Here is a 27,690-nt window from a genome sequence, read left to right as displayed (position 1 = left end):
GTGTGTATGTAAATTAGCAGGGTGCTGAAGTTCAGGGGGCCTGCTATATATTATACAATGTGGTAGCTGTAGATACTATAATTTTTTGGGGGGAATATAAAGAATGTTTATGAGAATAGTGTGTTCAGTCATGTTGTAAGGATAATACATATTAGGAACACCCTCCATTATACTGTAAGTGACTGTGGTATTTTTATGAGCGTAGTGTGGAGTTGTGCTGCATAGAGCTGAAGACATTTGACTGTGAAGTCAGCAGAAATAAACCATGGCTGTGAGAAATCGTAAAGACGTCCACTTCCTGATGGAGCAGATCATCACCTGTACTGTGTCTCTGTATACCCTGCTGTGCTGTGTCTCTGTATATCCTGCTCAGCTGTGTCTCTGTATATCCCGCTGTGCTCTGTCTCTGTATACCCTGTTGTGCTCTGTGTCTCTGTATACCTTGCTTTCTTGTATGTCTCTGTATACCCTGCTGTGCTGTGTCTCTGTATATCCTGCTCTGCTGTGTTTCTGTACTCCCTGCTGTGCTGTGTCTCTGTGTATCCTGCTCTGCTGTGTCTCTGTAGACCCCGCTCTGCTGTGTCACTGTATACTCTGCTGTGCTGTGGCCCTGTATACCTCACTGTGCTGTGTCTCTGTATATCCTGCTGTGCTGTGTCCCTGTATACCCCGCTGTGCTGTGTCACTGTATACCCAGGGGTGAACCAAGCCTTTCTGCTGCCTGAGGCGAGCCATAGAGAGATGCCCCCCCCTCCCCATATTTGTAATATATCAGGGACCAGATGTGTCAGCATACAGCGTACCGCCATGTAGTATAAGACAGATACAGCGTGCCGCCATGTAGTATAAAATGCACACAGTGTGCAGCCACGTAGTATAAAATGTATACATCATACATACATGCATACATTGTGCCGGCCGGAAGGCGGGAGCACCGTGCCGATCAGTGGGTGGGTGGGAGCATGGCCCCGGTCGTGGTGGGAAGACGACGCCGACCAGCGGGTGGGCGGGAGCATGGTGTCGGTGCCGCCCCCTCGTCCAGCATGGCAGGTGCGCCCCTGTTTACACCCTGCTGTGCTGTGTCTCTCTTACCTCCTCCAGTTTCTAGTCACCTAGTAACTTGATCATACGTGCACCCTCAGCCAGTAACAGGAGATCTCTCTCATGAAGAATTATACAGGGGTCCGATGCTTCGACTCTTCTATCCTTCCATGTATAACTCGTACTTGATGGGAAAACACAAGAGGCCCAATATGTAGCTAAGTTTCTTCTGCCTTGGGGCTCACATATAATAGTGTCCTGAGGTTGTAGACATATTTATGCATAATGATATTTTTCAGAGGAGGTTAGAGGCTGTGATGTGCTCCTCAGCGCCTCCTCCACCATGGTGGCCCAGGGCAGTCACACGCCTTGCCAGTGGTTGGCACAGCATCGCTCCGTACAGACAGAGGGCACAGGATGGCTCTGAACATTGCAGCGACGCTTCTCCTGACCACTGGGGTCACCCTACTAATCTATCTTATAAAGTGGTGGCATGGGGTCAGACAGAAGAACCTACCTCCAGGACCTACCCCTCTACCCATCCTGGGGAACATCTTTCAGCTAGATGCCTCTGAATTACCTCAGTCTTTAGTTAAGGTAAGTACAGTATTTTTCGGACTATAAGGCACACCGGAGTATAATAAACGCCTGCTAAAATATCTAGGTTCATATATAAGGCGCACTGGACTATAAGGCGCACCTTTGATTTCTGAGAAAATCAATGGATTTTTTGTGCGCCTTATAGTCCGAAAAATTCGGTACATGTCATGAGGTCTGTATATGCTATGGCTAAAAACCACCAGAACTGCAACCTGAACTCGGCTGACTTTTTTATAGTAAGAGAATGTGAGGATTTCCTATATTTGACTAAGAAAATTACCTATTTTTACCCCTTCCTGCTGTTGCATTTTTACTTTTTGTCCATTTTCCAATTGCTACTTGAAAATTTTGCATTATTATTGTATTTTCTGTCGGTACAAAAGGTACATCATAGTGACCATTAAATATGAAATGTACTGGAAACCTGTAAAAATTCTGGGGATGGGAAAAAAAAAATGATTCCCATAATGTGAAAAAGACATTTACAATATTTGTGCAGCGTCATCACATCAATACCAGTTTTATATAAATCTTCACTTTTTTTTATTGTTTTTATGAAAGAATAAAAAAAAGTATAAAAGTAAAACAAAAAAAAATTCTCTTTTGTCATCCTAATCTGACCCTCATAACTTTTTTTTAACCTTTAAGTATACATATCATAGCTGTGTAAGGGAAAGGGAGGGGAAGTACTGAGGGAAATAGAGGGGGAGACATTGTAACAGCCTGTGAAGCTAAAGCACAGGGAAACTCTGGCAATTCTCCCGAAAGCGGTTGAGTCTATAATCATTAGCATAATTTTAAAAATTGCTTTTAATTTTATATACATTGTTACATTTTTTATGCCTAGACTTAGACCTTTCTATAAAAATCTAAACACATGTTGATGCAAATTGGTATTTGATTTTTATTTACTGCTACACTGTTAATCATAGTATCATAGTTTATACGGTTGAAAGAAGACACGTGTCAATCAAGTTCAACCAAGGAAGGGGAGGGAATTGGATGAAGAAGAGATTTATGGGAAAAGATTCTATATATAACCATCAATGTTATTTAGGTGTAAAAAGGCATCCAGACCCTTCTTTAAGCTGTCTGCTGTCCCTGCTGTGACCAGCACCTGAGCTCAGCTATTCCACAGATTGACAGTACTCATAGTAAAAAAGCCCTGTCACCTCTGGTGATTAAACCTTGTTTTCTCTAGACGGAGACAGTGCCCCCTCGTCTTTTGGTTTGATTTATTCTGAAACAACTTTCCACCATATTTTTTGAATAGACCATTCATATAGTTATATAAATTAATCATGTCCCCTTGTAGTCGTCTCTTTTCCAGACTAAATAAATCTAGTTCCTTTAATCTTTCCTCATAACTGAGACCCTCCATACCCTCCCATTTTTGTGGCTCTACATGGAACCCACTCCAGCTCCAGGGCCTCCTTTTTATGGACCGGTGCCCAGAACTGGACACCATAATCCAGGTGAGGCTGAACCAATGCCTTGTACAGTGTAATATTATATCCCTATCCCTAGAGTCCAGACCACTGCTGATACATGACAAGATCAAAACACACGGTCTATTGAGGATGAGGGGAGTAGTACAAACTATGTAGTGTAGTACAGTCTATGGAGGATGGGGGAAGTAGTACAAGCTGTGTAGTGTATTACAGTCTATGGAGGATGGGAGGAGTAGTACAAACTGTGTAGTGTATTACAGTCTATGGAGGATGTTCATATGCTGCAGAATGTTTGGTCATCCACTTAGCAAATGAGGTTTAATGTGGATAAATGTAAGGTTATGCACCTTGAGGCTAAAAATCCACCTACAACATCTGTCCTTTGGGGAGTAAATTTGGGAGAGTCCCTTGTTGAGAAGGACCTGGCTCACTAGTAGATCATACATTAAATAACAGCACAATGCCAATCAGCTGCCTCTAAAGCCAGTAGGATCTTGTCATGTATCAGCAGTGGTCTGGACTCTGGGATAGGGATGTATTATTACCACTGTACAAAGCATTGGTTCGGCCTCACCTGGAATATGCCATCCAGTTCTGGGCTCCGGTCCATAAAAAGGAGGCCCTGTAGCTGGAGAGGGTTCAACGTAGAGCCACAAAAATGTTATGAGGACAGATTAAAACAACTAGATTTATTTAGTCTGAAAAATTATATTATATAAATATATGAATGGTACATAAAAAAAATATGGTGTAAAGTTGTTTCAGAATAAATCAAATCAATAGACGAGGGGGCACTGTCTCCGTCTGGAGAAAACAAGGTTTCATCACCGAAGGCGACAGGGCTTTTTTACTATGAGAACTGTCAATCTGTGGAATAGCCTGCCTCAGGCGCTGGTCACAGCAGAGACAGCAGAGAGCTTCAAGAAGGGTCTAGATTAGAGATGAGCGAGCACCAAAAAGCTCGGGTGCTCGTTATTCGAGACAAACTTTTCCCGATGCTCGAGTGCTCGTCTCGAATAACGAACTCCATTGAAGTCAATGGGAGACTAGAGCATTTTTCAAGGGGACCAAGGGTCTGCACAGGGAAGCTTGGTGAAACACCTTGAAACCTCAGAAAATGATGGAAACACCACAGAAATGGACAGGAAACAGCAGGGGCAGCATGCATGGATGCCTCTGAGGCACCTTAATCGCACCATTATGCCAAAATTATGGGCAACAGCATGGCCATGACAGAGTGACCGAATGAGGCTAGATAGCATCTAAAACATCCAATAATTGACCCTGACACTATAGGGGACGGCATGCAGAGGCAAGCGACAGCAGCGGCAGGCTAGAGAGTGGCATGGCGACATACCCCAAATGGACTCAGGCTTCAAACCAATGGGTGGCAGAGAGGAACCAAAGGAGGTGAGCAAGAAGCGCTGAAATGATTTCCTATATCAACAAAAGGTTGACGGTATATTTAGTCGATAACACAGCATGGTGGCGACATAGTTACCAAGTTCCATAACGTATCTGGTGAAACACACGAAAAATGAGCCTGACACAGCTCGTTTGATAAAGGGACGACATGTGGAGGCAGCCATGGAGATCACTTCCATGATTAAGAGCGACAGTATGGGGCATTCATATTGCGCTGCTATGATTGAAACTTCAAGTCTACAGCATGGCGGCGACAGATTAGCCGAGTTCCATTATGTATCTGGTGAAACACCTGAAAATTCTGCCTGACAACGCTCGTTTGATAAGGGGAGGATGTAATTTATATCCTCTCGCGCTCCAGTATAGACAGTTGAAAGTTGCGCATGGAGACATTGGTGGACACTGTGGAGGATCGTGGAGGCGAAATGGACAGGAAACCGCAGGGGCAGTATGCATGGATGCCTCTGAGGCTGCCTAATCTTGGGATGGAGCTGGCGGTCTGCTGCCAGGCGAGCTTTCGCCTGTCCAAGCCCCTGTCTCTCGGCTAAAATGGGCAAAATGGGCCTGTGGGCCAGAAGCGTTTCCTTTGACCAAAAGTATCATTTTCAAAGCAGGCGGGGGCTACAAACAGCACTTCTAAGAAACTTTTAAATAAGATTAAGTGTAGTAGTGTTCTTATAAGTTTAGGATATGGCGGTTGAGGGGATGTAAACAGATGCGCAAGAAGCGCTGAAATAATATCGGTAAATGATAAAAGTTTGCCAGTATATTTTGTGGATAACACAGCAGGGTGGCGACAAAGTTAATAAGTTTAATGTGGAAGCCATGAAAACAACCCAAAATTCTGCCTGACACAGCTCGTTTGATAAGGGGACCATGTATGGAGGCAGCTATATGGACGACTTAGGGAGGCAGCTATGGAGATGATGTGTGGAGGTAGCAATGAAGACAACGTGTGGAGGCAGCTGTCTCGGGCACCCACGCGATCCATACCACGGATCGCGGGTGCACCCGTGCCTCCGTTGCGGGCACCCCCGCGATCCATATCGCGGATCGCGGGTGCACCCGTGCCTCCCTCCGCTGCCCCACTGCTGCTCCGGTGCACTCACCTCTCCTGGCTCCCGCTCCCGTCCGGACTGGGTCTCGCGCGCGGCCCCGCTCCCTAGGGCGCGCGCGGCACTGCCTCAAGATTTAAAGGGCCAGCGCACAGGTGATTAGTGTTGGTCATTTCCTGTTTTGTATATAACCCTTTGTTTCCCATCATTCCCTGCCGGATCTTTGTGCCTCTTAGCCTTAGAGAAAGCTTCCTAGCGAGTATTGCTGTGTTCCTGCGTATTCCTGTATTCCTGTGTTCCAGTGTATTCCTGTGTGTTCCCGTTCCTGAGTCCTGTGTTGCCGTGTTACCTGTGTTCCTCCCTGTTGCTGTGTGCCTGTGTTCCCGTTCCCTCCTGCCTGGACCTCCTGTTGCTGACCCCGGACTTGAACCTGATGTTGCATCTCTGCCGCCTGCCCTGACCCTGTGCCTGGACCCGACTACGAGTTTGTCATCCGTTAAGGTACCTCGACCTCGGCTGCCACCGTGGGCTAGTCACACCTGGGAACGACCTAGTGGTATCCTGCCGCAGCAAGTCCAACCCGCTTTGCGGCGGGCTCTGGTGAAAACCAGGTGCCGCTAGGCTCCGGTTCCGGGTGTTGGCTAGTTACATCTCCCGCGGTGGTCCAGAGGATCCACTGATCCTAACAGTAAGATCCGGCCATGGATCCCGCCGAGGCTCCTTCTCCCAGTCAGCCTGATCTCGCCACCATCGTGATCCACCAGTCCCGGCAGATTGCAGCACAGCGGAATCAGCTAGAGCAAGTCACCGCCATGCTCCAACAACTACTTGCTACCCAACATCAGCAACAGTCTCCTGAAGCGGCCGCTGCGACCCCTGCTGCCCTGGCTTACCTTCCTGCTGCTGAACCCAGGCTACGCCTCTCTTTGCCCGGCAAGTATGATGGAGATCCAAAGATGTGCAGGGGCTTCATAACCCAGTGCTCCTTGCACATAGAACTGATGCCGTCGCAATTTGCCACAGAGCGGTCCAAGGTGGCATTTGTCCTCAGCCTTCTTTCCGGGAAAGCCCTGGCCTGGGCTACTCCGCTTTGGGACAGAGATGACCCGGTTGTGTCTAACCTCACTGCGTTTCTGTCAAAGTTCCGGTCTGTCTTCGAGGAACCAGCACGAGCCTCCTCTGCGGAGTCTGCATTGTTGAACTTGCGTCAGGGCAACTCATCGGTGGGAGAGTACGCAGTTCAATTCTGCACCCTGGCTTCTGAACTTGCGTGGAACGATGCAGCCCTCATCGCTACATTTAAGAAAGGGCTCTCTGCACAGGTCAAGGACGCACTGGCAGCTCGGGATCTTCCATCTACTCTGAGTGACCTCATCACCTTGGCCACTCGAATTGATGTTCGGTTTAAGGAGCGAGCTGAGGAACTACGCTCCGAGTATCCCCAAGGCCGTGTTAGACGCATTCCTCGCCTGGCGCCAGTCTTCCAAAGGCCGCTCCAGGGTCCGCCTGAATCTTCTGCTGAGGAACCCATGCAGGTTGACTGAACCCGGCTCACTCTACGAGAGCGTTCAAGACGCCGACAGGAGAACCTATGTCTGTACTGTGCCAGCCCTGAGCATTTCATCGGTTCCTGTCCTGTCCGTCCTCAACGTCCGGGAAACGCCAGCACCTAGGCTTCTTGGGAGAAGCATCCCTAGGTGTAAATACAGCTTCTCCACGTCTGACTCTTCCCGTGCTCCTCAGCGTTGGCACCGGTACCCAGATCCAGGTTACTGCCTTCCTGGACTCGGGCTCTACAGCGAACTTCGTGGATGCAGCCTTGGTCTCTCGGCATCACTTCCCGGTGGTTCGTCTCAAGAAGCCATTGTCTATTGCCTCGGTCAATGGTCAGATTCTCTCCGTACCCATCTGGTTTCGCACGGAGCCCCTGCTTCTGCAAGTTGGTGCCCTACATCAAGAGAGACTTTCGTTTTTTGTGCTGCCCCAAAGCACATCTGCTCTACTGCTGGGTCTCCCCTGGTTGCAGCTTCATGCCCCTGTACTGGACTGGTCCTCTGGGCATATCCTCCGTTGGGGTCCGAACTGTGCTTCACGTTGTATGCAGATTCCCCGTCCGCTACCTGTGAGGACTTCGACTCTGGCTCCCAAGTCTCTGGAGGGTCTGCCAGCTTGTTATCGGGACTTTTCGGACGTTTTCTCCAAGAAGCAGGCGGAGATTCTACCACCACATCGTCCCTATGATTGCCCTGTGGATCTTCTTCCTGGCGCCACTCCTCCCAGAGGTCGTGTCTACCCTCTTTCTGTACCTGAGTCTCTAGCCATGTCCGACTACATCAAGGAGAATCTGCAGAGGGGTTTTATACGCAAGTCCTCCTCTCCGGCTGGCGCAGGGTTTTTCTTCGTTACCAAGAAGGACGGCTCCCTACGTCCCTGTATAGACTATCATGGGCTGAATAAGATCACGGTAAAAAACCGTTACCCTCTGCCGTTGATTACAGAACTCTTTGATCGCCTACGTGGTTCCAAGGTGTTCTCCAAGCTGGACCTCCGTGGTGCTTACAATCTCATCCGGATCCGCAAAGGTGATGAGTGGAAGACGGCGTTTAACACCCGTGACAGGCACTTTGAGTACCTAGTGATGCCCTTTGGACTGTGTAATGCCCCTGCTGTTTTTCAGGAGTTTGTGAACGACATTTTTCGGGACCTTCTTTATACTTGTGTCGTGGTCTACCTCGATGACATCTTGGTGTACTCTCCAGACCTTGAGTCCCACCAGGCACACGTACGACAAGTTCTAGGTCGACTTCGTGCCAATCACCTCTATGCCAAGTTAGAAAAATGCCTGTTTCACCAGCACTGCCTTCCCTTCCTTGGTTACATAATTTCCAACAGAGGCCTTCAGATGGACCCCGCGAAGCTGTCTGCAGTTCTTCAGTGGCCACGTCCAGAGGGTCTCCGAGCCATACAGAGGTTCCTGGGGTTTGCGAACTATTACCGTCAGTTTATTCCCCATTTCTCCACTCTGGTGTCCCCCATCGTGGCGCTCACCAAGAAGGGTGCCAATCCACGTGCCTGGTCTCCAGCTGCTGAAATGGCCTTCTCCAAGTTAAAGTCTGCTTTCTCCTCGGCTCCCGTACTCTCTAGGCCAGATACGGACAAACCCTTTCTTCTGGAGGTGGACGCATCCTCCATAGGAGCTGGAGCGGTGCTCACTCAGAAAGGGCCCAAGGGCCGAACTTTGACTTGCGGTTTCTTTTCCAAGACTTTTTCTCCAGCTGAGAGAAATTATTCCATTGGAGACAGAGAACTATTAGCCATCAAACTTTCTCTTGAAGAATGGCGATATCTTCTGGAGGGAGCTCTCCATCCTGTTTGTGTGTACACTGACCACAAGAATCTTCTGTACCTCCAGACAGCCCAGCGCCTGAATCCCAGGCAAGCCCGGTGGTCTTTGTTCTTCTCCCGCTTTGACTTGCTGATTCATTTTCGTCCGGCAGACAAGAATGTCAAGGCTGATGCTCTGTCCCGTTCGTCAGATGTTGTTGGAGATGAACCAGTTCCTCGGCACATAATTTGTCCTGATCAGCTTGTTGTTGCAGCTCCGGTGGACCTTCGGCAGCTGCCTCCTGGCAAGACGTATGTTAGACCTGCTCTCAGGAAGAGGATTCTGTCTTGGGGACATTCTTCTCGTCTGGCTGGGCACCCTGGGGTGCAGCGCTCCTTGGCCCTCATCTCCCGCTATTACTGGTGGCCAGACCTGGTCAAAGATGTTCGGGAGTTTGTGGGATCCTGCTCCTCCTGTGCCCGCAATAAAGCCTCTTGTCTCAAACCGGCTGGACTGTTACTCCCGTTGCCGATACCCAGTCGCCCGTGGTCTCACGTGGCAATGGACTTTGTTACTGATTTGCCTGTCTCCTCGGGCAATACTGTCATCTGGGTGGTGACGGACCGGTTTTCCAAAATGTCCCATTTTGTTCCCCTTCCAGGTCTTCCGTCTTCTCCACAGCTTGCCAGTTTGTTCTTCAAACATATCTTCCATCTGCATGGCCTTCCGCTTCACATTGTGTCCGATCGAGGAGTCCAGTTTGTCTCTAAATTCTGGCGTTCTTTATGTAACCAACTGCAGGTCATCCTTGACTTTTCTTCTGCTTACCACCCTCAGTCGAATGGTCAAGTAGAGAGGGTGAACCAGACTTTGGGCTGCTACTTGCGCCACTTCGTCTCAGCCCGTCAAGACAATTGGACTGACCTTCTACCTTGGGCTGAGTTCTCTTACAATTCTCTGGACTCGGGATCTACTAGTTCGGCTCCGTTCTTCGTGGTCTATGGACGTATTCCTCGCCCACCTCTCCCGCTGTCTACTCCCTCTGTTGTCCCTGCGGTGGAGGATCTGGTGCAGGATCTCAAGGCTGTTTGGGACCAGACCCGCCAGTCCCTTCTACGAGCTTCAGACCGTACCAAGACCCAGGCTGATAAAAGACGTCGAGCTCCTCCTGTCTTCTCTCCTGGTGACAAAGTATGGCTATCCTCCAGATACGTCCGGCTTAAGATACCCAGCTATAAACTTGGGCCCCGGTTCCTTGGCCCCTTTGAGGTAATCAAGCGCATTAATCAAGTGGCATACAAGCTCCGCCTTCCTCCATCTATGCGCATCCCGAACTCCTTTCATGTATCCCTCCTGAAGCCAGTCGTCTTGAACCGTTTCTCCCAGCAATCCCCTCCTCCGGCTCCTGAGGCTGATTCTCCAGATGTATATGAAGTCAAGGAGGTTCTGGACATGAAGTTCGTAAGGGGTAAGCGGTTCTTCCTTGTAGATTGGAAGGGGTTCGGGCCTGAGGAGAGATCCTGGGAGCCTGAGGAGAATATTTTTGATCGGACTCTCCTCCAGAGGTTTCTTGGGACCAAGAAGAAGAGGGAGAGGCCGAAGGGGGGGGGGGTACTGTCACGGGCACCCCCGCGATCCATACCACGGATCGCGGGTGCACCCGTGCCTCCGTTGCGGGCACCCCCGCGATCCATATCGCGGATCGCGGGTGCACCCGTGCCTCCCTCCGCTGCCCCACTGCTGCTCCGGTGCACTGACCTCTCCTGGCTCCCGCTCCCGTCCGGACTGGGTCTCGCGCGCGGCCCCGCTCCCTAGGGCGCGCGCGCGGCACTGCCTCAAGATTTAAAGGGCCAGCGCACAGGTGATTAGTATTGGTCATTTCCTGTTTTGTATATAACCCTTTGTTTCCCATCATTCCCTGCCGGATCATTGTGCCTCTTAGCCTTAGAGAAAGCTTCCTAGCGAGTATTGCTGTGTTCCTGCGTATTCCTGCATTCCTGCGTTCCAGTGTATTCCTGTGTGTTCCCGTTCCTGAGTCCTGTGTTGCCGTGTTACCTGTGTTCCTCCCTGTTGCTGTGTGCCTGTGTTCCCGTTCCCTCCTGCCTGGACCTCCTGTTGCTGACCCCGGACTTGAACCTGATGTTGCATCTCTGCCGCCTGCCCTGACCCTGTGCCTGGACCCGACTACGAGTTTGTCATCCGTTAAGGTACCTCGACCTCGGCTGCCACCGTGGGCTAGTCACACCTGGGAACGACCTAGTGGTATCCTGCCGCAGCAAGTCCAACCCGCTTTGCGGCGGGCTCTGGTGAAAACCAGGTGCCGCTAGGCTCCGGTTCCGGGTGTTGGCTAGTTACATCTCCCGCGGTGGTCCAGAGGATCCACTGATCCTAACAGCAGCTATAAAGACGACGTGTTGAGGCTGCTATGGACACAATTAAATTTGGACAGTGCCTGTATGTGGCAGTCCAAAAAAGTTTTCAAACCAGAGGACCGGGTGGGTGGCCCTCCAGAAAAATTAAATACATAGAGTACTATACCTAGAGACAGTTGGCCCTGGCAAAAAAATAGCCAGTTTCCTCTGCTTTAGTGTACAAAGAGGAGGAGAAGGAGGACAATGAGGAGGAGGAGTGCATACATTATTCTGGTTGAGCTTCCTTCACCTGGTGGAGAATGGAAATCCTGAGAAATCCAGGCTTTATTCATCTTGACAAGCGGCAGCCTGTCAGCGCTGTCAGCGCTGTCAGTCGACAGGCGTGTACGCTTATCGGTGATGATGCCACCAGCTGCACTGAAAACCCGCTCAGACAACACGCTAGTGGCAGGGCAGGCAAGAACCTCCAAGGCGTACAGCGCCAGTTCGTGCCACATGTCCAGCTTTGAAACCCAGTAGTTGTAGGGAGCTGTGTGATCATTTAGGACGATGGTATGGTCAGCTACGTACTCCCTCACCATCTTTCTGTAAAGATCAGCCCTACTCTGCCGAGACTGGGGACAGGTGACAGTGTCTTGCTGGGGTGACATAAAACTGGCAAAGACCTTGTAAAGCGTACCCCTGCCAGTGCTGGACAAGCTGCCTGCTCGCCTACTCTCCATTGCTACTTGTGCCGCAGAAGTACGCCCTCTGCCGCTAGCGATGTCAGAAGGGAAATACTGTTTCAGCTTGTGCACAAGGGCCTGCTGGTATTCATGCATTCTCACACTCCTTTCCTCTCCAGGGATGAGAGTGGAAAGATTTTGCTTGTACCGTGGGTCCAGGAGAGTGAATACCCAGTAATTGGTGCTGAAATAAATTCTTTGAACGCGAGGGTCACGGGATAGGCAGCCTAGCATGAAATCTGCCATATGCGCCAGAGCACCCAACGCGCAAGAATTCACTCCCCTCACTGGCCTGACTGTCCATTTCCTCCTCCTCCAACTCCTCCAACTCCTCTTCTTCTGCCCATACACGCTGAAAAGTGAATGACTGAGCAATGCTCCCCTCTTCTGTCTCGTCAACATTCTCCTCCTCTTCCTCCTCATCCTCCTCCACCTCCTCCGATATGCGCTGAGAAACAGACCTGAGGGTGCTTTGGCTATCAACAAGGGAATCTTCTTCCCCGGCTCTCTGACGAGCGCAAAGCTTCTGATTTCATGCTGACCAGAGAGTTTTTCAACAGGCCAAGCAGCGGGATGGTGTGGCTGATGATGGCGGCATCGCCACTGACCATCTGTGTTGACTCCTCAAAGTTACTCAGCACCTGACAGATATCAGACATTCACGTCCACTCCTCATTGTAGACTTGAGGAAGCTGACTGACCTGACTACCAGTTCTGGTGGAAATTGACATCTGGCAGTCTACAATCGCTCTGCACTGCTGGTAAACTCTAGATAACATGGTTAATGTTGAATTCCACCTGGTGGGCACGTCGCACAACAGTCGGTGAGCGGGCAGTTGGAGGCGGCGCTGCGCTGCCCTGAGAGTGACAGCATCTGTGCTGGACTTCCTGAAATGCGCACCGATGAGGCGCACCTTCGTGAGCAAATCAGACAGATTGGGGTATGTCTTGAGGAAACGCTGAACTATGAGATTTAACACATGGGCCAGGAATGGCACATGTGTCAGTCTGCCGAGTTGCAGAGCCGCCACCAGGTTACGGCCGTTGTCACACACAACCATGCCTGGCTTCAGGTTCAGTGGTGCCAGCCACAGATCAGTCTGCGCCGTGATGCCCTGTAATAGCTCTTGGGCGGTGTGCCTTTTATCGCCTAGGCTCCGCAGTTTGAGCACCGCCTGCTGTCGCTTAACAACGGCACTGCTGCTGTGCCTAGAGCTACCGACTGATGGTGCCATGCCCACAGATGGTAATTCGGAGGAGGAGGAGGTGGAGGAGGGGTGGGAGGAGGAGAAGGCATAGTACGCCTGAGAGACCTGGACCGAGGTAGGCATTGCGGCGTCCCTCTGCTCCCTCATCAGCAGGTGGTGTCTCACCCCGCCCAGGACTACGGCCTCTGACGCCCACGCCTACGCCCTCGTCCTCTACCCCTAGACCTCGGGTTCAACATTTTCAAAATTAAAGTGTAAACTGTAAATTATTTTTGTGGGGTTTTTTTTGGTGTTTTTTTTTGTGTTTTTGTTTTTTTAACAAAACGATGCTATCCTATTGCTATGGCTAGTTTCAAGCCTACACTGACAGCACACAACTGGATTTTGTGCTGTGCCTGATGAATTCGAGTTATAAAAAAAAGAAAAGTAAAAAAAAAAAAGAAAAAGCAAACTGCGCCTAATTCAATCAAACCCCTAATAAATTGTCCCACTTAGGTGTTTGAGATGGATATGTGTGTCACTAAGAGCTAAATAGAACGTTCCCAAGTCTCCCTGCAAATTCCTCACAATATGGTACTAGCTGCACTACTAGTTCCAGCAAGCCCAGCTTCAAGCAAACAACAAAAAAAATATAACGCTATTCTAGCCCTAACAAGCGCTGTTGGGTCCTTGTAGAATCACTCCTGCCTAACAGTAAGCTAATATAACACCCTAACGCTATCCCTGCAGCAGCAGCTCTCTCCCTAACGGCATCCAGACAGAGAATGATGCGAGCAGCGCGGGCAGGGACGAGTCTATTCCAGGGTCACCTGATCAGGCCAACCAACCACTGCTATTGACGTGTAAGGGTACCATGTCATGCTGGGTGGAGTGCAAAGTCTCCTGGCTTGTGATTGGCTCTGTTTCTGGCCGCCAAAGATCAAAACGGCGGGAGCTGCCATTTTCTCGAGATGGCGAAGTATATGTCCGAGTAACGAGCAGTTACGAGTACGCGAACGAGCATCAAGCTCGGACGAGTGTGTTCGCTGATCTCTAGTCTAGATGCCTTTTTACACCCAAATAACATTGATGGTTTTGTTATAAAGAATTGTTTCCCCGAAATCTCTTCCTCATGTAATCCCTTCCCTTCCTTGGTTGAAATTGATGGACATGTGTCTTTTTTCAACCGTATGAACTATGATACTATGAAGAAGGATGTATAAAGTCAGTGGATAAATGTAAAACATGGAATAGCTGGGTTCTCCAAGAACAAGTCCTTAAATTCTTTTCGCTTTACTAGCAAATAAAGGAGAGTCCTAAAAATTCCCAATTTTCCCTATAATAATTCAGAAATCCATTATAGAGTAATACTATTTTTTAATATTTTTAAATATTTCCATAGTTGAGCAAGAAGTATGGACCTGTCTACACCATTTACATAGGAAATCTTCGGGCGATAGTTCTGGTTGGGTATGATGTGGTGAAGGAAGCCTTGGTGGACCACAGTGATGCTTTTAGCAGTAGGGGGGACACAGGAGCCGGGAAATTTTTTCAGAAGGATTTTGGTAAGTTGTTAAAATTATTACTGGTGTGTCTCATTGTAACTGGTGATGATTTTATTGTAAATTCCTTTATAATCTTATAATCAGACATTTCTACTATACAATATTTGACAATATTGAATATTTCAAACCCTTGAAATTGGTTTCATGCTTAATATTAACAGGGGTCATTGCCAGCAATGGAGAAAGGTGGAAAATACTTCGGCGATTTTCAATGACAATTTTAAGAAATTTTGGAATGGGAAAGAGAAGCATTGAAGAAAGAATCCTAGAAGAAGCTTGTTTTCTTAGTGGGAAATTTCTGGAAGATAAAGGTGATTGGAAAAACCAAGCCCAATTTGGCAAATTTACTAAGAGCAGTGCAGTATGTACTATGTGCAGTGTATACAAAGTGCAGTGTGTGTACTATGTGCAGTGTGTGTACTATGTGCAGGGTGTGTACTATGTGCAGGGTGTACTATGTACAGGGTGTACTACTGTATATGCGGTGTGTACTATGTGCGGTGTGTGCTATGTGTGGTGTGTACTATGTGCAGTGTGTACTATGTGCGGTGTGTACTATGTGTGGTGTGTACTATGTGCAGGGGGTAAAATAAAATAGACCGATTGGATATGGACATGGGTACCGATTAACAGAGATTGTCGATCGCTGTGTAACTGTAGTACAAATATGGTATTGTAGATGGTAACCCAGTGTAGATGCACCTAATGTGTTTAAATCCAAAAAAACACTAGATAAATCAGAGGGGTACCCCTTGCATTATAGGGGAAGTTGGACAAACACTGAAGACTGATATTAGAATAAAAGTACATTTTTATTGGTGGCACAATGCAAACATAAAAATATATATACAAGTGACAAAGACAAGGCACTGATATATGAATAAAATTTGTATGAAAAAATGGCAAAAACAGGTAATGAGGTGTTGCAGATACAGAAACGGGACTGCCTGGACAGAGTGGAAGGAGATGGTATATGCAGTAAAACGAGTGAAGCTGGGCCTGAAAGAGTGTATCTCACTAAGGGTGTACTGTCAATATGTTAATCCATCAACTAGGCATTAGTGCCCAACAAGTGGGACAGAAAATGCCTTGCAGAAAGGGTAAATAGGTAAGTATAAAAGCCAAGTTAAAGCGACAGCTCCTACCAGGTAAGGAACGTAAAGGGCCTCCACTGTCCAGGGTACACCGTGTCCCCGACGCGCGTTTCGGCTCGCGCTTGAGCCTTCGTCTGGGGGTTGGCGTCAATAGGGTGTAGGAGGTGTATATAAGAGGAAGAAGAGCCAATGGGCGTTGTGGGAAGAATTACGTGTGGTCTCAAACCTGCTGATTACGAAAGCGGGTGGTGTAAGGTTTGTCACGTGACCCGCGGCATCACAGAGCGCAGGTTCGCTAATTACCAATAGGTCAGGGGGTGACTGGTTTGTCATGTGACCTGTAGCGTCATCGGGTCATGTGACTGAATATCGCGAGACTGCAACATGTGTTCGTTGCTGGTCTAGAAGCGCAAAAAAGAGACATTGTGGAGCGCATGTATGTCTGGCGCCCCCTATAGAAACGATATGTAATTGCAGAGTAAGGAAAAATATTTCATGTAATATATTAATCTGGACCAATTTGGTTGCAAAGGGTAAGTATCGCTAATGTATGAAGATTAAATAAGATGCATTTGGTGATTCAGTACTGTGACCTAGTGTACCAAATATTATAGTGCAAATTCAGAAGAAAATATTAAATAAATTATGTGTTACGAGACAGACTCTTAAAATTAGTGTAGTGTTTAAAGAAAATGTAGACGAATTATGCATGACAAACACATAAAATTAGTGCAATGTTTAAGAGGTAAAGTGACAAGTGCATAAAGAGATCCTTCGATAATCAATTGGGTAAAACAGATTATTACTTTTTTCATCACATAGATCTTTACAAGTTCTTAACATTATCATTGATAATTTTTCACATAGGTCTTTATAGAGAATAAAGTATCAACATTTATAAATAATAGATGAATTAAAATACCTATGGTGTACATACATCCCCATTTTTTGACTTAAAAATAATAATAATAATAATAATCAAGTGCAGTGGTGGGTGGTGATGGGGGATAGTGCGGGGACAAGAGGGGGGGGGGACAAGAGTGTGGGGGAGTGAAGGGAAAATGTGGGGGAACAAGGTGAATATATCAACCATTTTGCATAAATATATATATTACAGAAGTAACAATGGCAATATTGTCTTGGATTTATCATTTGGTATGGGGGACATGAATACCAGAAATATTTATACAGTATAGTTACATATGCCTGAATGCATGTCCTTAAGAGGCCATGTCCTCGAAGAACCAGGAGAATATTTCTATGGACTTTGCGCAAGAAAGAATTAGTGATGAAGACAGGTTTGGATGAATTTTCAATTCGATTTTATGTATATATCATCATTCGTATGAACAAGATCCTCAAAGGCTCAATTATTATAGGTGATGTATAATTATCGAATACTGTGGGAAGAAAAAATGCTGGAAAACAGAAAATATTTGAGTTAGCAACATAATAACAACAGTTAAAAACTGGTGTGCTAAGACGCCAGTGTATAAATGCAAGGCATGAACACCGCAGCATTAACAGGGTAGAAATTTGGGGGGTGGGTGAGAGATAATTTTTGTTTTTGGGTACGTTTATTGGAGAAATGGAGCAAAGCTAAGGGTCTCGTTGAGACCTTTTGGTTTTAGGGTATTTAAGGTCCAGATCCACCGGGTTTCGTGTTGAGCTAAGATTTTCTGGATCGGACCACCTCTAATTCCAAGGTCCACTTTTTCAATACCGCGTACTCGCAGGAGACTTGGATCCGAGTTGTGTTTCTCCTTAAAATGGAGTGCCACTGGTTTACCCTCAAGATCTGCATCACTGCCGAGTGTGGTTTTAATGTCACGCATATGTTCCCTAACCCTTATTTTCATGGCCCTGCTGGTTAGGCCAATATATATCAAATTACAGGGGCAGGTGGCGTAGTAAATTACCGCTGTGGTTCTGCAAGAGATATTTTGTAAGATGTTGTAGGTCTTAGAGCCTGATGAGTCCGTAAAGGTATATGCACGTTCCACATTGGGACATGCGATGCAGTTATCACAGGGTTTGCACCCCCCTGTAGGTCGATCTGCTCCGAAAATGGTGCCCGATTTTCCCGAGACATAGTGACTTCTAACCAGAAGGTCACGTAAGTTTTTGGATCTTCGGGCCGTTACTGAGGGGTAGGGTGTGACATATTTGCCAATTACAGGATCCCCTAGAAGAATTGGCCAAAACCGTGCAAGTGTTTGGCGCATTTCTTGCCACTGAGAATTATAATTTGTAACGAATCTCACCAGGTCTGGAGGTGTTTCCTTTTGTCTAGGTGTCAACAGGGTTTGGCGTGGGGTCCTCTTTGCACGGGGGTGTACTATGTGCAGCGTGTACTATGTGCAGTGTCCTGTGTACTATGTCTAGTTTGTACTCTGTGCATACTTTGTGCAGTTACCTGTGTATAGTGTAGGGGGCACCAGATTCAGGATTTCTGGCATGTTTTTATCATGAATCTGGTGCCCCCTGCACTGCTCCGACAGAGTGCACCACATGTTTTTGGTGCACCTTTAACATGGGGAGTGCAACACATTTCTGTCGGACTTTGCATGTTAAATCTGGCACATGGTCCGACTGAGCACTGGAGCGTCCCCTTCAGTGCAGAAATTTGTGTTGCATGATGCCGCGTTCAGCCGTGACACAAAAGGGCAGTGTATGACACAAATGTGGTGCGGAAATTTCTTAAATGCCTGTGCAAGAAGGATCATGCACAATGGGGCAGATTTACTTACCCGGCCCATTCGCGATCCAGCGCCTCGTTCTCTGCGGTGGATTCGGGTCCGGCCGGGATTCACTAAGGTAGATCCTCCGCCGTCCACCAGATGTCGCTGCTGCGCTGAAGTCCGCCGAGACCCGCTGGAATGCCCTGAAATTCACCGGCCTATTCCTAGTGAAGGTAAGTGCAAGTTTCGCAACACATTTTTTTTTTTAGAATCTGTTGGGTTTTCGTTCGGCCACGCCCCCCTATTTCCGTCGCGTGCATGCCGGCGCCGATGCGGCAAAATTCGATCGCGTGCGCCAAAATCCCGGGGCAATTCAGGGAAAATTGGCGCAAATCAGAAATATTTGGGTAACACGTCGGGAAAACGCGAATCGGGCTCTTAGTAAATGACCCCCAGTATGACAGAAAACTGGCGCCCGACCCTTAGAAAATGTGCCCCAGTGTTTATTCATCCACAACAAGTCTTTGAACTGTAATAATCATCTATGGTCCGGTGCATGGTCGTGTGCATGGCCGTGTGCATGGTCGTGTGCATGGTTGTTTGCATGGTCGTGCACAGGTAGTTTTCCTTAGTAACATTCTTACTCTCTTTGTACAAACTCTATGGGGGGGATTATATCAAGTCTTGTTCTGGTGTACAAGCTTCAATATACTCACAGTTTGTGGTGCACTTCTAGGAACTGTGACTATATGCCAGTTGTAATGTTGTAAAATTGGAAATTTATCAAATCCAATTTTAAGACAAGTAGAGATGATCAGGTTGGGTTCAGCCATGGCTATGATTGGCCAGGAGCTAGTAGCTAAAAGCTTTAACTTGTCGAAAATTGGCTGTTCCTCCACCAATCTGGTAAGGGTCAGGTGGAAGTACCCAAACCCAGCCTTCAGCTCTGCTCGTCTCTAATGACAAGACATCCACCTCCTGCCACAAAAATTGAATCTGATGATAAATCTGGTGAAGTCCTGTTGTCATCCGTGCCACCTTTTTTAAACAAAAGTGCTTAGAGGGGTGAAAATACTCCAGATGCATGAATAAATGCAACGTACAAATGTAATTTAAAAAGCCACAAACCTTGGATGTATATAAGACCATAATAAATCTGTCCCAATGATTATCTATTGATTTATCTTCAGATACACCATTTGACCCAAGAGATATATTACGACTCACTGCTTCTAATGTCATCTGCTCCGTTGTGTTTGGTAAAAGATTTGATTATAAGGACCAAACATTTTTGACTCTCCTGAAAAATATTCAGGAATTTTTCCGACTATTGTTCGAACGTCCTGGACAGGTAAATGTAACAAAATAGTGATTATAACATAACTCTATACATGTACATACCGCATATACTCGAGTATAAGCCGACCCGAGTATAAGCCGAGGCTCCTAATTTTAACACAAAAAACTGGAAAAACCTATTGACTCGGGTATAAGCCAAGGGTGGGAAATGCATTGGTCACAGTTCCCCCAGTATATAGCCAGCCATCCCTCTGTAGCATATAGCCTGCCAGCCCCCCTGTAGTATATAGCCTGCCAGCCACTGCAGTATATAGTCTGCCAGCCCCCTCTAGTATATAGCCTGCCAACCCCCTGTAGTATATACCCTGCCAGCCCCCTCTAGTATACAGCCTGCCAGCCCCCTGTAGTATATAGCCTGCCAGCCCCTGCAGTATATAGCCTGCCAACCCCCTGTAGTATATAGCCTGCAAGCCCCTGCAGTATATAGCCTGCCAGCCGAAGCAGTATACAGCCTGCCAACCCCCTCTAGTATATAGCCTGCAAGCCCCCTCTAGTATATAGACTGCCAGCCCCCTTTAGCGTATAGACTGCCAGCCACTGTAGTATATAGCCTGCCAGCCCCTGTCCCCAATATAATGCCTGTAGGAAAAAAACTAAAAGTGTACTCATCTTCCAACGCCCCCCTGGCAGGTCCTCTTCTATCCATCGCAGTTCTGGCATCAGCTCCGTGTCCTGGTCCATCGCAGGCACCATGACGTCAGCCGGATACGTTTTGGTTTTTTTTCTTGACTCGAATATAAGCCGACATTTTTTGTGCTAAAAAACTCTTCTTATACTCGAGTATATACGTTAATCATCATGTATATCCCAAAATGTCTTTACTTTCTTAGATGACTTTAGTGTCTCCATGGCTACAGACCACAAACAAACCTGGTGTAGTCTGATTCTACAGCCACACTGGATATTTTTTATCAGACCTATTTTGGGAAATCTACATGTAACAGCACTATAGTATCTTTTGTAAGGGACATTGTTGAAGAGTTTTTACAGTATGAAGTTAACTGAATTAATTTATATTTTTCAACTAATATAATATTATCATCGTGTTTTCTAATTCTTTTACATTGTTCTTTTAATTAGCTTTTCAACATATTCCCAACCATAATGCCGCACCTGCCCGGTCCTCACCAGAAGATCTTCAAACTTCTAGCCAAGACAAAAGAATTTACTAAGGAGATGGTGGACACCCACAGAGCCACCTTGGATGAGCACTGCCCTCGTGACTTCATAGATTGCTTCCTCATCAAGATGAATGAGGTGAATTTATGTACAATATTTTTTTTTTCTTCAAATAGTAAATGACCTTTAAGGTAACATACTTAGGAGCTGCCCTTATTAACAAAAAATCAACAATTTCAACAAATTCTACAAATATTTCATGAATTTCTAACCATAAAATGTTAGAAGTAGCTACTTATTTGTTTTTATTTTACTTTTATTTACTTTTTTATTGTATATACTCGAGAATAAGCCGAGGTACCTAATTTTACCACCAAAGTCTGGGAAAACCTATTGACTCGAGTATAAGCCGAGGGTTGGAAATGCATTGGTCACAGCATTCCCAGTATATCACTTGAAAGCCCCCTGCAGTATATAGCCTTGCAGCCCCCTGTAGTGTATAGCCTTCCAGGCCCCTGTAGTGTATAACCTTCCAGGCCCCTGTAGTGTATAGCCTGCCAGCCCCCTGTAGTATATAGCCTGCCAGCCCTTGTAGTATATAGCCTGCCCCCTGTAGTATACAGCCTGCCAGCCCCTTGTAGTATATAGCTAGACCCCCCTTTAGTATATATCCTACCAGCCCATTAAAGTATATAGCAAGCCCTCTGTAGCGTATAGTTTGCCCGTAAAAAAAATAAACGGAGTATTCACCATTCCAGCGGCCTGGGCAGCTCCTCTTCTATCTTCATGTGCGCTGCTGACATCACGGAGTGCGCCGGCCAGGCCGTGCGCACGGAGCTGTCGCAGACCTGCCACGCACATGAAGATAGAAGAGGAGCTGCCCAGGCTGTCGTAATGGTGAGTAGTCAGTTCAGTTTTTTATATACCCGAGTATAAGCCAAGTGGGGAATTTTCAGAGCAAAAATTGTGCTGAAAAACTCGGCTTATACTCGAGTATATACGGTACTTTTGTTACTTCAACATCATCTATAAGGACTTTCAAATGGTTTTACTATTAAATAACAAGCCATTTAATATTTCTTAGGAAAAAATGAACCGAGACACAGAATTTCACGAGGAAAACCTTGAGGCGACAATATTAGATTTATTCTTTGCTGGAACAGAATCCACAGGTTTAACGCTGAGATATGGGTTTTTGTTACTCATGAAATATCCAGAAATTCAAGGTAACAATTTTGATGACTCCCATCAATCCCTGCCGGTTCTTTGTGCTACATGCATCTGAGAAGGCTTCCTCCCTGCGTTCCTTGAGTTCCTGTTCTGCTCTCCCGTTGAGACCCCAGACTTGACCCTGACTCTGCACCTCTGCCGCCTGCCTTGAACTTCTGCCTGCTTCTGACCATGAGATTGCCTATCGTGCCTGAACCTCGACCTTGACTGCCACCCCGGGCTAGTCGCACCTGTGGTATGACCTAGTGACACCCCACCGCAGCAAGACCATCATGCTTTGCGGCGGGCTCTGGTGAAGACCAGGTGCCACTTAGATTCTGGTCCTAGGTGTCGGCTAGTGTTATTGTCCGAGGTAGTTCACTGACCCAGAACCCTGACAACCAGTTAGAGATCACATGACCCTCCATCTGCCGCCATTTTATGGACAGGAATGTCTGACTGATGAGGTAAAAGACAGGAGGCTTCACTTTACATATCAAGAAAGCGGAGTAGAACCATTAATAGATGTGTATTGGTAAATTACCTCATATCCTGTCCCCACACACTTACAAAAAACATTAGGGCAAATTGGCCAAACCCATTGAGACTGTCAAGTCATATGTTGTACACCCTTTTAGTTGGCTTAGTTTACTGCAGAAAATTGAGCTAAAATGTTAGTAAATTCCCATCATATTTGGACCCCATACTTTTTCCTGGGTCGCCAGAAGTCATTAAACTGTCTGAAAACAGTCTTCAACCCCTGATAAATGTGAGCTAAGACATTTTAATTGGCGGACATCACAACAGTACTCAGTCGTAGACCGATTAATAAACCTGCCCCTATATGTCTCTGTGTAGGATTTCAAGTATACGGTGCTATATGGTCTCATAGATTTCTGAGTGTTGAATGGTTGTATCTTATTTCATGTGGTTTATTTATGTAACTTATCTTCTTAGCATCTTCACTCATACATTTAGCTGTAAAAGTTCCCAAGATACAAAGATGAGGGAATAATATAATTTTAATTCTGGTTTCGTCAACTTCAGAGAAGCTCCACAAAGAGATTGACCAAGTGATCGGCAGAGCTCGATGTCCATCAATAGAAGACAGGAGTAAGATGCCCTATACAGAAGCTGTGATCCACGAGATCCAGAGATTTGCAGATATTTCCCCATTAGGAGCTTTACACGCTGTGAGCAAAGACGCAACATTCAGAGGATATCACATCCCTAAGGTGCAGTATAAAAGTCTTCTAAAAAATTTTATTTTTAAGCCTTTTGTTGGTGGCTTAAATGTAAAACTTTTTATTTTGTATTATTACTACTCTTACTTATAACCAGTCTTTATGCTTCAACTAGATTTGGTACCATCAGGTCTGAAGATGATGGCCTGCCATCAAGATCTTGGTATACTTCTTCTCTGGTTTCCCTTCTTCTCTTATCTTCTGAATTTGACTTTTAATTTTATACTTGTATTTTCAGGGAACCTTGGTGTTTCCAGTCCTGACCTCTGTACTCAAAGACCCCCAAAAGTTTAAGAACCCAGAAGAGTTTGATCCTGGACACTTTCTGGATGACGAAGGTGGCTTCAAGAAAAGTGATGCCTTCATGCCCTTCTCTGCAGGTAAGAGATTATCATAAAGTTTATTCAAAAATATTTTAATTACCATATATACACGAGTATAAGCCTAGTTTTCAGCACAAAAAATGTGCTGAAAACCCAAACTCGGCTTATACTCGAGTAAAAAAATATTGGTTTTACCAGTTTTTTGTGGTAAAATTAGGGGCCTCGGCTTATACTTGGGTCGGCTTATACTCGAGTATATACAGTATATTGTATTTGTTATAAAAAGTTTGACATTTCCTTTGTATTTTATTGTATGTGATTACTATATGTGGATTTTTTATGTTCAATAAATATGAGCTTCTTTGGATATATAGGGGGTCATTTACTAAGGGCCGAATATTTTTTTTTTCGCCGTGTTTCCCGAATTTTTCCGATTTGCACCAAATTGCCCCGGGTTTTTGGCGCACGCGATCAGATTGTGGCGCATCGGCGCCGGCATGCACGCGATGGAAATCGGGGGCGTGGCCGTCGGGGAACCCGACGGATTCGGAAAAGCCGCGGAGTTTGAAAAAAAACAGTGTCGCTTGACACGCGCTTACCTGCACCCAGCAACGGATGGTGAACTCCAGTGAACTCCGACGGACTTCAGCGCCGCAGCGACACCTGGTGGACATCGGGCGCACTACCTTAGTGGATCACCGGAAGACTCGAATCAGCGACTGAGAACGCGCCGCTGGATCGCGACAGGAAAACAGTAAATCGGCCCCAATGTATGTCATTTGCGCCAGGATGCCAAATTACATTGTAGGATTTCCCCTTCTATGAGATTTAGGAGACTTTATTAATTATTAAAGGTGTTTCTCTTTATTATTTATGCAAATATTACTCCATTGCGCAAAAGATGAAGACTGGTTAGCGAGTGAAAAATTTCTCCCCTCTTAGTTATAGGGTTTTCTACATTTTCAATTGTTATTCCCTATTGATAGGATAGAACCACTGGGATCTCCACCGATCATCTGATGAAGCAGCAGGACCAGCATGCATCTTGCCTATCTATTATTTATCTATGAGAGTTCCGGGAATGAGCAAAAGCTGTGTTAGACTATGATTTCGTAGCTCCATAGACTTGAAATTGAGACAATAGGAAACTCCATTTAATAGTATTCAATTGGGGGCCCTATAATTAGGACTCTATCATTTTGATACTAGGTGACAGTTTAAATCTTAACAATCACTTTAAGGCAATGTACTAGGGCACACAAATTTCCTATGGTAAATTGCTAGTAACACATGATGTAAACCTGACCTAATGGTAATATATTATTAAATTATAACTGGTTGTTATTTCAATCTTCATTAGAACCTTATTCAGAAAATGAGCATGATAAACAATCACTTTGATTTATTAAAATTATACAAAGAACTAAAGAGATTAAAACTATTTCTGTAGCAGCTGGGATTCCAACAATATGCATTACAACACAAATCGGGCCCTTAGTAAATGACCCCCATTGTGTGCAGTTTTGGGCACCAGTGTATAAAAAGGATATAGTAGAGATGGAACGGGTACAGAGGAGAGCAACCAGGATTATTAGGGAAATGGGGGGACTAGAATACACTGACAGATTACAAAACTTGGGAATTATTCAGTTTAGAAAAAAGACGACTAAGGGGAGACCTCATTACAATGTACAAATACCTGAACAGGCAGTGCAAGGATCTCTCCAAAGATCTTTTTATACCCAGGCATGTGACCAGGACAAGGGGGCATCATCTACGTCTAGAGGAGAGGAGGTTCTACCATCACCATAGACAGGGGACATCTTTTACACCTAGAGGAGAGGAGGTTCTATCATCACCATAGACAGGAAGCATCCTCTACACCTGGAGGAGAGGAGTTTCTATCATCACCATAGATAGGGGGCATCCTCTACACCTAGAGGAGAGGAGGTTCTACCATCACCATAGACAGGGGGGCATCATCTACACCTGGAGGAGAGGAGTTTCTATCATCACCATAGATAGGGGGCATCCTCTATACCTAGATGAGAGGAGGTTCTACCATCACCATAGACAGGGGGCATCCTCTACACCTAGAGGAGAGGAGGTTCTACCATTACCATAGACAGGGGGCATCCTCTACACCTAGAGGAGAGGAGGTTCTACCATTACCATAGACAGGGGGCATCCTCTACACCTAGAGGAGAGGAGGTTCTACCATCACCATAGACAGAGGGCATCCTCTACACCTAGAGGAGAGGAGGTTCTACCATCACCATAGACAGAGGGCATCCTCTACACCTGGAGGAGAGGAGGTTCTATCATCACCATAGACAGGGGGCATCCTCTACACCTAGAGGAGAGGCGGTTCTACCATCACCATAGACAGGGGGCATCCTCTACACCTGGAGGAGAGGAGTTTCTTTACTGTAAGAGCAGTGAGACTATGTAATTCTCTGCCGCAGGAGGTGGTTAGGGCCAACTCTATGTACGTGTTTAAGAGAGGCCTGGATGCCTTCTGGAGAGCAAAAATATTACTGAATATGGAGAAAAAACATTTTTTTAATTCTTAAAGGTTGGACTAGATTTTTTCAGCTTTATATATTATGATACGATGATACTAGTAACGATTAATCATTATAGCTCAACTATGTGGATATCATAAAAAGTTTTATGAAAAACGCTAAAAAGTACAATTAAAAATTAGTTTTTCAAACATGTAAACTCCTCTAAGTTTACATTTGTTTTTGTTCTATATGCTTTTTCTCTTCTCAGGCAAACGGATGTGTATGGGAGAAAACCTTGCCCGTATGGAGCTCTTCCTCTTCCTCACCTCCATACTGCAGAAGTTTTCCCTGGAGCCGACCATAGACAGAGAAGATCTGAACATAAGACCAGAACCCAACATCAATGCATCCATACCCCATATTTACCTGATGAAAGTCATCCCTCGTCTCTGAGGAAAACCTCTTGCATAAAATAAGTGTATAAGTTGTAGATTTGAGCAGAGAAAACTTAAAAAAATGTTTCCTGTATCAATATAAAAATCTAATAGAATTCTCAAAATCTGTAAGTATTTAATGTTTAATTCAATATGCTGTATTAATGGGTTTGTAGCATAAAGATTAACCTATTCCGCAAATACAAAAATTACCATGTTGTGGGAGGAGCTTAGATCTGAAATTATAAGTTTGATCAATCGTTCTGCTTTGATCTAGAATGGCAGCCGGATTCCATAGAAACAAGTTTTTTTGTTTCTTGCAAAAAGTAAATAAGAATCAGTTTATTGTGACTATATATTAAACCAGTTAAGAAAAACAATACAAGTCTTAGTGTGATCTCTTAATAAATGCAACATTTCAATTGCAATAAGTGAGGGAGTGGGGCCAAACAGAAGAACCCACCCTAAAACATTCTCTTCTACGTGGCCTGTGGAATGTCCTTCCTATCTGCACCTTTGAACTACCACAGTCTTCGAAGGCTCAACTGCGCCCCTCTGTGTTCCCCAGTGCCCCACAGCTTCTACTCACCCATCCTCGCTCCTGCTTCCGGTCCGGACTTCATTGCTGTTAAGGTCCACTCAACCCTACTAGGGTTGTATGGATGAAGTTTGGAAGTAAATCCATTCCAACCAATTTTTGCAGAAGGACAATATTATCCATAAGGCAAGATTATCCATGCTTTCTGGTGATACCTTGTAACTTGTCTCTTCTTCAATATCTGATGATTCCGCATTTAAAAACATTCCAGTAACATTCCATCTATACCGGCCATCTTGGTGCCTTTACTGTATCTACAGATTTTATCATTCGATACAGTTAACTGTGTACTGTCATGATCAATAAGTGTATTTCATGTATTTTGGAACTTTGTCCTTTGTTGCTCCTTTGGGCGTAGTAAAAATGGTAAATATTT

At 45.9% G+C, this 27,690-nt stretch overlaps 1 protein-coding gene across 1 annotated transcript; it reads left to right on the top strand.

Moving 5' to 3' along the window:
* Window positions 1-1,374: 1,374 nt before the first annotated feature.
* On the top strand, window positions 1,375-27,690 carry LOC140076564 (cytochrome P450 2A4-like). Its single transcript, XM_072123140.1, has 9 exons — window positions 1,375-1,638; window positions 14,584-14,746; window positions 14,908-15,057; window positions 19,712-19,872; window positions 20,961-21,137; window positions 22,084-22,225; window positions 23,256-23,443; window positions 23,691-23,832; window positions 26,551-27,690. The coding sequence occupies exons 1-9, from the start codon at window positions 1,459-1,461 to the stop codon at window positions 26,733-26,735; spliced, it is 1,488 nt and encodes a 495-aa protein (XP_071979241.1). The 5' UTR covers window positions 1,375-1,458; the 3' UTR covers window positions 26,736-27,690.

The sequence above is a fragment of the Engystomops pustulosus genome, chromosome 9, assembly GCF_040894005.1.
Source record: "Engystomops pustulosus chromosome 9, aEngPut4.maternal, whole genome shotgun sequence".
Lineage (NCBI taxonomy): Eukaryota > Metazoa > Chordata > Amphibia > Anura > Leptodactylidae > Engystomops > Engystomops pustulosus.
The sequence above is the reverse complement of the archived record's forward strand: the minus strand, read 5'-3'. Positions and strand labels throughout refer to the sequence as shown.

Bases quoted from the DNA above. Each gene is read 5' to 3' on its own strand.
- LOC140076564 (XM_072123140.1), top strand. From the start codon at position 1,459: ATGGCTCTGAACATTGCAGCGACGCTTCTCCTGACCACTGGGGTCACC. The intron at 14,747-14,907 runs GTAAGTTGTTAA...TAATATTAACAG, and splicing joins ATTTTTTCAGAAGGATTTTG to GGGTCATTGCCAGCAATGGA. The intron at 23,444-23,690 runs GTGCAGTATAAA...TTGTATTTTCAG, and splicing joins GAGGATATCACATCCCTAAG to GGAACCTTGGTGTTTCCAGT.